This window comes from Leptonotus elevatus, chromosome 2 (genome assembly GCF_054856555.1).
Source record: "Leptonotus elevatus isolate MCC_2025b chromosome 2, RoL_Lele_1.0, whole genome shotgun sequence".
Classification (NCBI taxonomy): domain Eukaryota; kingdom Metazoa; phylum Chordata; class Actinopteri; order Syngnathiformes; family Syngnathidae; genus Leptonotus; species Leptonotus elevatus.
Window position 1 is genome coordinate 40,641,577 of NC_141240.1, and position 14,520 is coordinate 40,656,096.

The window sequence follows — 14,520 nt, forward strand, 5'->3', positions numbered from 1 at the left end:
ATACAAAAAATATATAAATAAAAGTACAAAAAATACTTTAAAAATAAAATAAAATAAAATAATAATAATATATATAGTTGATTTTATTTTTATCTATTTATTATTTAAATTTAATTTCGGAATTATATTTGTTATATCCGTTTTTTTAAAAACTTTTATTAATTAATTGATTCATTTATTTTTTATTTTGGCAGTTTTGGTCTTCTATAGCAATTTGCGAGGGAACGCAACCTGGTGGAGAGGACCAAACCCACTTGGTGCCGCTTTGCTGAATTAAGCAGCCAAGCCTCCGGGAAAAATTGCTCTGAGACCCAAATATCGCAGCTTTGAAGTAAATGGCGCATAATGATAATGAATCACAGAGAAAAGTCATGATTTTCAGAGAGATGCTCAAAAGCGTATTAAAGTCAAATGAAAACACGACACCTTTTCAAGTGATTTGCATCACGTTGACTCACCAAAGGTGGTGCCCGCGTCGGGCCTGGAAACCGAGGACACAATGACGAAACCGAAGCCCTCGTTTTCTCCACGTTGGATCTCCACGTCATACGGCTGCAGAGAGGCGGGGACCACGGCGCTCCCGCTGCCGCCGCCCCCGCCGCTGCCGATGCCGCTGGTGGAGCCGCTGCCAGAGCTGACCGTGTTGAGAGAGTTCTGGCTTCCCTGCGGGGTCCGCTTGCCTTCCGTCAGGCTGGGGGCCTGCGTGCTGCTGTGGTGCGAGGAAGCTGGCGATGGCGGAACGTCACCTTCCCCTTTGGACACTGGTGAGGATGAAAAGACTGCTCATGAGAGGGACATTCCAAAAGTGACATTGCAAGACGTACACGTCCCCAATCACACCGCAAAACCCCAAATCTTAAGTAAGACATAATTTCTTAAATTTAACCTAAATTTACGGCTGTGCAATTAGTTGAAATTCAATTACAATTTAATTATTACAATAATAATTGTGGACCAATTACAAAATCAGCATAATGATTTAAAAAAAAGATTAAAAATACTAATTTTAAGTTGTTTAAATTAATACATTTAATACATTAATATATTTTTTATTGAATTTGAAATTTTAATTAAATAATTAACGGATCTAAAAAACAAGATTAAAAATTAAAGACAAAAAAATTAATATAAATAAAAATTGGAAATAGAAACAACATATTTATATATATAATTTTATAAATTTTGTTTCGGCCACTAGCATAATTATAGTGTTTCAAAGAATTGTATTTGTCTTTTTTTATGTTTAAACATTTTCTTGTTTTGTAACAAAAAATAAATGATCGGCCAAATCGTAATTTCAATTATTACCAAAATAATTGAGATTATCATTTTCTTCACAATTGAGCAGCCCTACCTAATTTTGCTCTGAGAAGTTTTTTTTTTTCACTTAAAATAAAATTGTCAGACAAGATCAAGATCTGTAACTTGTTGTTACTTAATGATCTTATTGGATCAAGCAGTTTTGGCATTGAGTGTTAACAGCCAGATTTAAGTACTGTGAGGCTTAAAACAAACATTTTCCACATTTTAATTTTATTTCAAGATTTTGCACAATCTAGTAATAATATAAATAGAAAAAAAATCAAGTATGAAAACAATCAGACAAAAGTGAAATATAGCTCATTATTGTAAGCATTTTTTTTTTTCTTGTAGAAATCATCAGTTGAAGTACTGTTTCAATTTCAAGTAATATTTACTAGGCTCATTTTTCCTCTTTACTGTCATCACACTGCAAAAAAAGGATTTTTAAGTAAGCAAAAAAACAAACAAACACTTTTCTCATTTTTTGCCCAACAAGAAAAATCGTCTTGAAAAACATTTGAAATAAAAATACTCATAATGGCTCGTACGCGCACCTGGATATCCGGCGGTCTTCCGTCTGACCGTAAGGTTGACATGACCCTGTTTGGCGGCTTGCTGCATCAGCTGCACCACCAACTGATGAGACTTGCCCACCACCGCCGTGCCGTCCACACAGATGAGCTCGTCCCCCGACCGCAGGCGTCCGTCCTCATCCGCTGCGCCGTACTTCACGATGTGGCCGATGTAGATCTGCGGCGATCGACAGCGGTGCTGCTGGCTTTAGCCTGCCGTCTTTCAAATACACTAAGGATTCTAACGTCAAGTCCTAAATAGACTGACTACTTTTGCATGACTTACGCTGGCGCCCGTAGGTGGAAAGTCTAGTAGTAAGTAGCAATCTCTTATGAGAAGACATTCAGCTAGAAGTTGGTGTGTTTGGATTTTTTATTTTCTTTTTTTTTTTTTTTTTAATTATTATTATTATTATTTTTTTTTTGTGTGTTTGGATTTTCTTTCCTTCCTTCCTTCCTTACATCCATCCATCGTTTGCTGAGACCCCCCCCCCCCCACTAAATCTATAGTGTGCCACCCTTAGAGAAGCTTTTTTTAAACCCTCCCCCTTCCTCATGTTTTTTGGGCCCTGCAGGCTACCGTTCCGTATCACCCCCCCCCCCCCCCCCCCCGATTGGTCAATGCTTTTCTATGTTTCGAAGGTGTTGCGTCTGTTCCATTTTGTTGCACCAATGACAATAAAGCTAATCTTACTGTCAAGCCCGATTCAAACGTAAAAAAGAATACTTACGGGCTCCCCGGGCTCATTTCCCCCAAGAATACGGAAACCGAAGCCTGTATCCTTTCGCCAAAGGAAAATGTCCTGCTCCTGGCAATCTGGCACTGCAATGCAAAGGAAGAGCCATTGTGAACATGTGCCTAAAAGAAGCCTGCGACACCCCCCCCCCCCCCCCCCTGCTGGATTTTGGCCTTTGCGGTAATCACCGAATGCATTTATCTGCAATTGATAGCGTCTGACTCCTATTTTGTTCAATTAGCGCACATCCACGCTCGTTTGTGCAATTATTGATCAACAAAGCATCTCTGGCTTTGGATTGTGGGCGGGCAGGTTCGACAGCTGCTGCCTCGCCTCATTGAGCAACCGTGGCCCCCCTTCCTTGCACGAAGACCACAAATGGGGCTGCCTGAAAACTCGCCGGCTGTGACCTTGTCACATTCGCAGATGGCCGTCACTAATAACAATTTCCTTACAATGACAAATTTCCAGCTTCCGCCGACCACATTTCCGTGTCAACACGCGCCGAGTGAGGGAACGAGGACGTCGGGATTTCAGTGTCAGTCTGCCGTTCGCTGGCTGACTCGTTCATTTTCGTACTCAGCGTTCATTTAAATACGGCCGCTTGTTATTAACCTTCTGATGACCCCTGTAGCATCAAAGTTCAGTAAGTCCGACAGCTTGGCCGTAAAACTCTCCGGAAGCTACTGTTCGAATAGTTACTCAGAAAACTAGGCAAGGTAAAATCATACCGAGCCCCCAGTTGCTCCTGATGCCGGTTCTTAACCTGGGGTTCGGTGAGTCAGTCTCAGGGGTTCGGTCAAGTCACGCGCGCCCGACTCGAGTGAGTCACGATGATACGCCCCGCTTGGCCATCATTGGCCAAGCGTGATCAGGCGACATTGATTTGGTCGGTCTGTGCTGCCCAGAATTTGCTGCGCTCAGGGGTTCGACGTGCGGCTGCGTTTCTTTATTATTACAAATAATCCCTCAAGCAAAGAAAGCGGTCGGACTAATCTGCAATACGAGTTCACATATATAGCGGAACGTGCGGTGTTCCACAGGGGTCAATTCTGGGGCCTCGGTTGTTGTCATATCTGCTGCCCCTTTAAAGTGCTTCGTAAATATAAAGTTGAGTGAAGTGAACGGCCTAACTGCATGATTTTCAATGCCAAGTTGAGCAATTCTGCTATCGAGCAAAAGGAAAGGAAGACTTCCTTAACATGCAATGGAGGCGGGGAAATACAAGAACACGGCGCTTTCTGAATTCAAAGCGAAGAGAGCCAGATTCCATCGAAAGGATACTCTCTCTGTTCATTTTGTTCAACACTAAACCTTGTAAATACAGTATGTCTTGAATTTAAAGAAAAAACATTCAATAAAGAAGGGTTTGTTGAATGTGCATCGGAAACCAGTGGGGTTCAAGGTCTCGAGCAAAATTACCATCAACAGTCTCGTCTTAAAGTGGAAGTCAACCGTAAACATTTCTTGGCAATAATATGTTATATGTGACCTCACTAGCTTGAAATTTAAAATTTTTGGAATATAAGTTATGCAGCTATTTTTTTTAAAATCAATATCAGAAGGCGGCCATTTTGCCACTTGCAGTCGAGTGAAAATGACATCATAGTTGCTCAGGTAGCAACCAATCACAGCTCAGCTTCAGAAAACAGGTGCGCTGTGATTGGCCGTTGCCTGAGCCCCTCAGCAACTATGATGTCATCTTCAGTCGACAGCAAGTCAGAATCAGAATCGGGTTTTATTGCCATGTAAGTGAATCCATTTTACATGACTAGGAATTTGTCTCGATGACTGGTGCAGACATGAGACATCAAAATGACGCAACACAAATATTAAAGTCAAAGATAAAAAAATTAAAATAAAAAAGTGGCAAAATGGCCGCCCCCTGAGATGGATAAAACCCCTTTTAAGAAATCTACAGACCCGGGCATAATATCTCCCAAGCAACAGCAACAACAAATCATTTTGTGTCTTTTGTCTGTCTTTTGCTTTTGAATGCAGTTGTGCTCCCTCCAAAGTATCCAACTTTTTTTTTCTGTAAACGCACAGACATCATTCTCACTATTTTTACCATCTACATCCATTTTCCACTCAATTTTTTATGGGAAATTCTCGCACTTCTCGAGTTTCTACTTGAGTCTGAACGATGCGCACACAGACAGAATTAGGCCTCTTTGACAATCTTTTTGTCTCGTTCTTCTTTCGGCGCGTTTCTCATCCTCCCCACACACACGCGCGCACGACCGTGGATCTCCTCCAGGGGTTATCAAACACATCGACTAATCAGCCGCAGCTTTCTGGGCCCGGTTAATATTTAATCAGCGGCAGTCCTAGATTCCACAGGCAGCCATGATTATGAACCACCGGCGCCGCACTACACAACAGAGAGCTCACGTTCGAAAGGCGGCAAGCACGGACGACGAGATCCCGCAGATGACACACCTGCGATGGATGAGGTGCTGAGTGCATAATCAATCACGTCGAATGGAATGCGGATTGTGGCTTGCTAATTACAGAACGAACAAGACTAAAAACGGCCTTTGACTCTTCAAACCCAAGATTGGCTTCAAGCTCTTGCATGCTGCATACAAAATAAGTTGCACCAATTACACAAAGATGATTTTTTTTTTCCCGAGTACCAAAGATATTTCAATGCCTTTATGGGAAATTTTAGGCTGATGGGCATACGTTACTTGGCTGCAGATTTTGAGATATCAATATTTTTGATAATTAACACATTCACTCCCAGCAGCCATTTTCACTGTAGCAACCCCCTTCGCTCTCGGCTGTTTTACTGGATTTTGACTGATTTTGCAAGGCTCACAGAATATTCAATTATATTGCTATAAAAACATGGAACCTACCCAAAGGAAATATTCGTCTCTTCATTCATCAGGAAGAAAAAGTATATTTCTATCTGTTTCCGTTTTGCAGCATTTAGCATTAGAAGATAGCTAAGTTGCATCATTATTCACAAACCTGTTAAAAACACTGGGAAGGGGGAAAAGGCTTTTTGCAACATGACCCAGGTTGATCTCGTATACTCTGCTGCCACCTGCTGACCGTTTTTGTAATAACTACAATTTCTTCAACCGTTCTCTGCATTTGAGAGGCTGCATTAAAGCCTTCTGTATGCTCTAGCATTAAAAAACAACAACATAAAAACCTTAAGAATACGTTTTTGATTTTTAAAAGTATCTGTACTTTTTACTCGATACATTTTCAAAACAAGGATGTTGCTTTTATTTTTAAATACTTGACCTTTTGAAGAAAGAGCAGCGTCAATGTCTCCTGGCTCCACCAATCATATGAAGCGTTTCACCCGCTCCCCTACATCCCAGCTTGTGATTGGCTTGACGTGCAATTGGTTAGATTAGAACAACCCAGAAATATGACGGCAACGCACCACAACAGCGAAACACAAATAAGCTAAGATAAGCTACCTCTTCAGGTCAGAAGCTGCATCAAAGCCTTCTGAATGCTCTAGCATAAAAAAAAAACCCCAACAACATAAAAAACGTATAAATACGTTTTTGGGACCAGGGCAATACTGTAAGCAGTAAAAATCTTGACACTCAGCGCTACTCACGTCTGTTCTCGTACATGCTCCTTGACTGCGCCCAGATCTTAAAGGGGTCCGGTTTCTTCTGGAGGGTGAGGGTGCCATCCGCGGGGTCGTGAGGGGGCAAGCCCGGCAGCGGCTGGCAGGGGGCGGCGGGAGTGGGCGCCGCAGCGTCACCGAGCATCGCGGACGGCGGGTGGCTGGGCGAGTCCGTGTGGGCGCTGCGATGGCTGCAAACGCTGTGCTGGGAGCTGCCCTGGCTATCCTTCCTCTCTAACTGCTGCTGAATGCGGAGACACACAGAGAGAGAAACAGAGGGAGGCATTTTGTGGCCCCCAAAAAAAGAAAAAAAAGCAGAAGATGGGGGCAGAGGGCAAAGTGATAAGTGCGTCAGTTTCAGAGTGGGGATCCAGCAGTGGTGAAATTCAAGGTTGACTCTTTTGTGGCATCAGCATTAAGCATCTCACACTCGCAATGTTTGCAATAAAAGAGACTCGGTTGCCATGGTTGCAAGACAAAAAGATGAAATTGTGAGGTGGAAGAGCTATTTTCCAGTTGCCGTTTGACTGCAAAGTCGAGGTTGGTCTCATTGTAAAAGCTTAATTGCAAGAAATCGTAAAGAAGTAAAAATGACATCTCTCAAGCTTCTTGTGACTGAAATCATGAAAATGTATCGACGTTTTTTGATGCTCTTTAAATGGGTTTTATTTCAAATCCATCAATCAGTTTATTTAAAGTGCAAAATCACCACAGAAGACGGCCCCGATCACTCACATTTAAACAAACAAAAAGAAAAACTTAAAAATAATCTTGAAAAAACAATCAGTCTAAAACAGGGTTCACCGATTCTGGTCCTCAAGGTCCGGAGTCCTGCAGGTTTGAGATGTTTCCGCCTACCAACACACCTGATGCTAAAGGTCAGGATCGTTATCAGGCATGCTGACGAGCTGATGATATCAATCAGGTGTGCTAGTGGGCGGAAACATCTAAAAACATCTCAAACCCGCAGGACTCCGGACCTCGAGGACCAGAATCGGTGAACCCTGATCTGAACTGTGCCAAAGTACTGCGTGAAAAAAAAAGAGTAGCTTTTAAAACGGGATTACATTTTTTAATTGAAATTAAAATCTTGCCGCCAGAAAATAATTGACTTTAATAAGCAGCTTTTTCAATAAATCTTATAATTTAACAACAGGACAAACTTTTATTGTTTTAATTTATAATATTCTCATTGCTTCTTCTGTGTGGCTGAGAAATCACAATTTTGATATTTCTAAAAGCCTGACATTAATAGCTAGAGTTGACATCATTTAACTTAATTGTCTAATTAGCGACTGGCGAGTACAGAGATCAGGTCGATAGCAGGACTTATTTCAAGGTATCGGTACATGCGACGATTGTAATTGCGGCCGTTTTACAATCAGGAACTAGAAATTAGAAATACAAAGAATAATAAGGAAAACTGCATATGATTTTCTTCAAAATGATCTGCCATTTTTTGAGGGATTTTTTTTGCATCAAAAGTATTAGTGGTATCGATACTTGGTATCGGTATCAGTGACTACTCAAGATTTGATGACTTGTCTTTTACGAAAGCATTTCTTGACCGGTTTGCCTTGGAATGAATTTTTAGCAGTCGAATTGTGTAACGCTGCCACAAAAACTTCAACATTTAACATTCAATAACCAATGAACATATGAATCGGTTGAAAAATATTGGCCCGTTCTCCCGCGCGCAGAAACACACGCTGCTCGTTAATGAAAACAAGGCCCGAAAGTGTCTTTTTCGGAGCATCTCTTTCGATTCCGAAGCGCAACGGTTGCCGTGTGCCGACGCGCCGCGTGACGTTTCCCAGGCAGAACAACATAAGGGAGGAGTGACTTTGCAACCTTTCCTCTATGGAAAAGTAATCCCGAGTGACAGCCAGGCAATGCTTGCGGCGCCCTCTCGACATCTGTATCATGTGACCACAGTAGGTAACAGCCATTGAAAAATAATCCTAATCCCAAAATCTGTGCGGGAGGACTTTTAATTCCAGAAAAAAAAGAGGGATGAGATGATTTTGCTGCCATTAAAGTGTAGGACTCGAACCTATTGCTGACCTTACGTGTGCAGAGGAAACAGCATTGTTGTGGCTTTCTTGGGGTATTTTGAGTGACAATTTCTGTCTCTCATCTTTTTATTAGATTCGATTTTGTTTGTCTGTCTTTCATTGTTATCCACGTCCTCTTTGTTGCTCTCTCATTCAATCGTCATTGCCACTTTCTCAAGGGTTAAAGGTTAAAGTACCACTGATTGTCACGCCCGCTCAAGTGAGGTGAAATTCATCATCCGCATTTGACCCATCCCCTGAGGGAGCGGTGAGCAGCAGCAGGCCTGAGTTGGCCAAACTCTCTCTATATATGGCTCTGCTGGGGTTTTCATTCACCCATTTTTATTAAAAATTTCAAGAAATGTGAAAATAAAACTGCATGGAAACGCTAGAAATTCAAAAAAAGGGCCCAAAATTTGCAAAAACGTTTTTACGCTGAGAAGGGGTGGATTTTGAAGCGTATCGAAAAAAAAGGAAAATGCGAATTTTGCCGATGAAAACAGGTTTTGCGAATAAACGCTGACCAGACTGGATCCGCGGATATTACGTCACATGTACGTTTGTGGTCCCATAGCAATGTCGGACGATAAAGTAAGGTATGTTTGGGGGGGGGGGGGCAACAAAACAGAAATCTTTTTGGAATTAATTAAAGAAGCAAATATGAATGCAATTTTAGACGGAAAACAGCAAAGAAACGTTACGGTTTATCAAGAATTACAAAACAAATTCATACGACGTCATCGCACGGCGCAGTCGCTTCCTGTTTTTCCTTCTTCTTTTAAATTACCGGCAGATCACATCTCTATGGTGTATAGCGCCACCTACAGCGCCGGAGTCCCCTCCCAATATTCACCAGAGGAACAGATGGAAGCGGGCATAAGTCGCATGTCTGCATTTTCCATAAATTTGCTTCGGAAATTCAAAACAATTAGATGATTGTTTTGGTACAAAAGGTGAATTGCTGCATAATGGCAGCATCTTCCCCCCATGCTAACCTAATGCCCCCCGGCTACACAGTAACAGTTCTGTAACTGTAAATTTGATTCTAGAGTGAGACCAAATTACACTTGGAAGAGAGTAAAATACAGAATTTGAAAAAAAAAAGTCACTCAAGGGTTGAGGAACGGACTCACGATCTTCAGCTTGGGAGACAGCCAATCTACTCCCTGAGCCACACATCTCCTGCTGTGTGTTAGTATATGGCTCGTGTCAGCTGGAATCGTCCTAACTCCAAGAAGAAGAAAAAAACACGTTTGGTCTCCTCTTGGAGAAAAGCAAACGGTAGGAGGGGCATAGCTCAGGTGGTTAGTGTGGCAGTCTCCCAAACTGAAGGTCGTGAGTTTGTTCGTCAATCCTTGACTTTTATTTAATGAATTGTTTTCCAATTCTTTATTTGACTCTGTTTTAAGTGTAAATACGACTCTAAAAGTGAGTCTATTTTGGCCCCACTCTAAAAAGAGACACATTTACTGACGCCGAAACTGGCTTTGGGTGTTCCTTTCTCTTCGCATCACGCCTCCAATCCTCCCTCAGCGGGGGCCGACAGCTGGCCACTGCCGAACGAGTCAAACAAGGCTTCGCTTAAATGGCGGTCGGACGAAGTGCAGAGTTGCGGGCAGAAAATGGAGGGAATGCAGCAGAAGGGGGGGGAAAAAAGGAAAGAAGTGGCTGGGAAAGAACAAGTGACGATGAGCAGTGGTGACAGGACAAAGAAATACACAAGTAGTTGGATGTCTTCTCATATCTTTGCGTCTTTTGTTCTTAAAATAGAACACACACACACACACGCGCGCGCGCGCACACACTCGTTTGCAGTACTCACCACCAGCTTTGGACTCCTCTTGGCCGGCACCACTCCTGCAAAGCAGCGGCAGAGAGATAAAGAAATCATTAATGACCTCTGAACTCCGACACCGTTGATGAGAAACTCCAAACCAATGGACACAATTCCTCCCGCAGCTCGCCAGTTCTCTCATTCCTTTCCGGACGGCTCTGCCTGAGCAACAGCGAGCTCCTCGCTGATCTAAGTGATCTCCTCCCCCCCCCCACCCCTTCCCCGCGCCGACTCCCCCCCCCCCCCCCCCCCCCCCCGCGCCGACTCCCGCTCCACTCAGCGCTCGCTCTCGGGCTCGCTATTCGCAGAGGAGCTTCCTGCGTTTGACAGGGCTGAGTGACGGTGGAGCGGCGGCGGCTCAGGTCGGCCATTCTCGGCCACAGGTCTCCACGTGAGCTCAAAGCAGAGACCGCCCCCCACCCGAGCGCCCCCCCCCCCCCCCCCAAGACCGCTCGCTCGACGATACGAGTCTCAGCAGCTTGACTTTGATATGAAAAGCCGCAGCTTCACTCGAGCGCATCGCCCATTCCGCTTCATGCCTCAGTTTTGCTCGTCGGGAAGCCGGTCTGCTTCGGGTTCGAGCCCCCTCCTCGTCGCCCCCCCCCCCCCCCCCTTCTCATAAACACAGAAGATCAATCTCATTTGTGCTAATGAAATATTCATACTCTCGGCAGTTATCAGGGGAGAATGTTGGGATGAAGCCACGTTCCCGCTTCTTCCTGTTCGCACCCGACACACTTCAGCAAAACAAGCACTTTGATTCATCGACAGTTGCCGTGAACGCTGACTGACTGTCTATCTTCTCGGTACTAAGATTTTTCTTCTTCTCTTCTTTCTCCCTGCTGCTGCTGCTGCCTATTACAGCAGCGTGCGCACGTGTGACAAAAATAGACAAATGAATGCATGAACGACACGGAAGGGAATTCACTTTTCACTCCAACATACCACTTAAAAATCTTACAGCATTATGTCACTATTCCTCTTCTCCATTTCTTTTATATTACCAATGTACAGTACAATGTCAAAAATAAAATAAAATGGCCGTTTAAAGGGAAAGTCAACCGTAAACATTTCTTGACAATATTATGTTATATGTGATCACACGAGTCGAAAGATAACATTCTGATTAACTCATTCACTCGCAGCCATTTTCACTGAAGCAACCCCCTTCGCTCCGGGCTGATCTATTGTGTTCTATTGCTATAAAAACATGGAACCTCCCAAAAGAAAGATTAGAGCGAAAAAAATAAGTATATTTCTATCTGTTTCCATTTTAGCATATTAGCATTAGAATATAGCTAAGTTTCATCGCTATTCACATTCCTGGTGAAAACAGTGTCAAAAAGAGCTTGTTGCAACATGGCCCTGGCTGATCTCTTATACTCTACTGCCACCTGCTGGCCGCTTACTACTTATTGCTTTAAACCAGCTCTTTATGTCAAATACGGCATCAAAGCCTTCTGCATGCGCTTGCATAAAAAAACACTCCCAAACATTTAAAGTAAAGGACAAAGTATATATATATAAAAAAATATATATATATATATTTACACATTTTTGGGTTTGAATCAATTTTAATATTACATTTGTGGAATATGAGTTATGCTGCAAAATCCAGTCGTTTTTATCCATCTCAGGGGGTGGCCATTTTGCCAGTTGCTGTCGACTGAAGATGACATCATCAGTTACTCAGGGTTCAGGCAACAACCAGGATTTTGCTGCTTAACTCATATTTCACGAACACAATATTAACCAGAATATTGTATTTAGACTGGTGAAGGATTTTTTGGGCGGCGGGGAGGGGAGGGGTTGACTTCCCATTTAACAAAAGAGTCGGCTATTTGTTGAAAATTCCGCATGCCGTGCAAAGTTCTTTGTTTCATCAAATGAAGCAACAAATGTATAAATTGTCTATAACTTATAAAAATATCATTGTTTATGCAGCTGACTGTTCCACTAGTTCTTCTGCTACCTTTGTTCAAATTAAGGTTCCTCAATAACCTTTTTGAATTTGTAGGATGACTGCTTCTTTATAAAAGTATTGATTTACTCCACTAAAGGCCATACAATATTCTATATTTTAGGCACTAGATGTGTGGCGCATTAATATGGCTTTGTGGCTACAAGATCCGGCTTGTACTTTTAAACAAAGCACATTAAGTATTAAGTATTCAAATGTGGCCGTCTGTTTGAACAATTCACCTCAAATGTATTCACCTTTCAACATATGAACATACCATAACAATAGAAAACATGTATTGATATGTAAAAACGTTATGCACTAAATTTGCCATAACAAAATGGCGGAAAGATTTTTGTATTATTATTTTTTTTTTACAGTGTATGCAAATTATTACATGCACAGAGAAATCGACCAGAAAGCTCTTACTGCTGCAATGGCAAAAAAAAAAAAAAAATCATTAAATGTTAAAACTCTCTGCTGCTGCAAAAGCCATCTCTCTACATGATTCATAATTCATCCTTGCCATTTCCCCTCTCTGACTTCCTCGCTCACTCGCATCGGATTATGGGATGCTGGCTAGCAAGAGAGCGGAGCTGCTGACAAGTGTGCAGGCTTGCATCTGTGCCTCAACGGCTACGTATTAGAAGCTCACATTTCAATGACAGGCGACCCCAGGTGCGCTCAAGGTCAACAAAAACATTTTCACTGCAAGTGTTCAGATTAAAATCAAGGTCACCAAAATTAGGACCAGGAGAACTGAATTGTAACTCCAGCCGTATTGAAAAACGGAACAATGAACATGAGGAAAGACTCAAAAATGGCTTTGGCCAACACGCAACATCGGCGGCATCTCAAAATGACATTAAATACATCGTTCGGAGTCAATGAAACATTTATGAGAGCAGCATGTTCGTGCGCACGCGCGGGTCTGATGAAGCATCTATAAATGCACGCGTGCCACTTCACACACGCTTTGTGTTGTATTAGAACGTCGATGGACAAGTTGCACAAAGTTCGGGGCGAGGTGCTCCCATGTGAGAAAGAGGGTAAAGGCACGCACCCGTGCAATTTTAGGCCTTCCGTAAACTTCAAAGTCGCTGATTTATGCACCTTCACGGCAGGTACACGTTATGGGCGGAGCAAGCCTGCAATTAAGTTGGTGTTCTCCGTCAAATCTGGCCTTGTGCATATTCTCCCGTCGACTTAACCCATTTTGCCCAGGGGCGTATTACCGTGTTTTTACCACTAGGAGCGCTGTAGCGCTCTTCTACCTTTAAACCTGGGAAAGCGGATACGTCATTTTTTTTTGTTTGTTTGTTTTGTTTTGACAAAGTCTCGGCCTCGTAGTATGTTTTGGAATTCTATTTGCGCGTTTATGGCTGATGCAAATTTAGCGGTTTAGTTAGGAAATAATTGACGGCGCGGAAGGACTTCGAACTAGTGTAACCAGTCAACAGTGACATTTGGTTAAGAAATATGTTTGTAGACAATAAAGGGGTTTCCATCCACCCGTTTGTATTCGAATTTTCAAGAAATGCAAAAATAAAACTGAATGGAAACACTAGAAATTCGAAAAAGGGCCCAAAATTAGCTCAAACGTTTTTACACTTGGTGGGGGTAGATTTTGAAGCGTATCGAAAAAAGAAAAATGCAAATTTGGGCTATGGAAAAAGGTTTAGCAAATAACCGCTGGCCAGACCGGATACACGTCGCACGTTTTGACCGAATATTACGTCACATGTACGTTTGTAGTCCCAAAACAATGTCGGACGATAAAGTAAGGTATGTTTGGTGGGAATACCAAACATAAATCTTTTTGGAATTAATTAAAGAAGCCAATATGAAAGCAATTTTAGACGGAAAACAGCAAAGAAACGCTAGTTTTATCAAGAATTACAAAAGCAAACTCATACGACGTCATGGCACGGTGCAGTCGCTTCCTGGTCTTCTTCTTCTTCTTCTTTTAAATGACTGGTGGATCACATCTCTATGTTGTATAGCGCCACCTACAGCGGCGGAGTCATGGACAATATTGTTGAATTTCCAGGAAAACTTCAGGTTTTCTGGGGTTTTAGGGGCGTTTTGTCAGGCGCTTTAGGCCTTAATGGTTTAAGCATTATTCCTCTTGCACATTTCGGCTGTAACAAGTCAAGCGCCCAGCGGAAGGTGAAATATCATATCACATTTCAAGTTTGAGTGCAGTGACGCTCCACCAGTGGTTCTTAACCTTGTTGGAGGTACTGAAATCCACCAAGTTTGCTCAAATGAGAGAAAGTTTACCGATGAACTGAATCAAGAGGGAGAGTAGAAGGAATCTGGCTCTCTTCACCTTGAATTCATAAAGTGTGTTCAGGTATTTCCCATCTCCATCGTAAGGAAGTGTGCCTTTAGTTTTGTGAGCTAGCTCGTCGTGTTAGATTGCAAATCCTGCATTTAGGACGCTGACTCCCATCACTC

The 14,520-nt window shown here is 42.6% G+C and overlaps 1 protein-coding gene across 15 annotated transcripts in view; it reads right to left on the reverse strand.

Annotated features, from left to right (window-relative positions):
- The window catches only part of LOC147180043 (membrane-associated guanylate kinase, WW and PDZ domain-containing protein 1-like), a 120,447-nt gene that overhangs the window by 18,267 nt on the left and 87,660 nt on the right, over positions 1-14,520 (reverse strand). For 14 of the 15 annotated variants that reach the window (XM_086069169.1, XM_086069171.1, XM_086069167.1 and 11 more), the window contains 5 exons: positions 10,089-10,123; positions 6,201-6,456; positions 2,606-2,697; positions 1,857-2,052; positions 459-761 (listed from right to left, as the gene is read on the reverse strand). In XM_086069169.1, coding sequence (XP_085925295.1) covers positions 459-761; positions 1,857-2,052; positions 2,606-2,697; positions 6,201-6,456; positions 10,089-10,123 — 882 coding nt within the window. The remainder of the gene's footprint in view (positions 1-458; positions 762-1,856; positions 2,053-2,605; positions 2,698-6,200; positions 6,457-10,088; positions 10,124-14,520) is intronic. The other variant, XM_086069165.1, reaches the window with a different exon arrangement.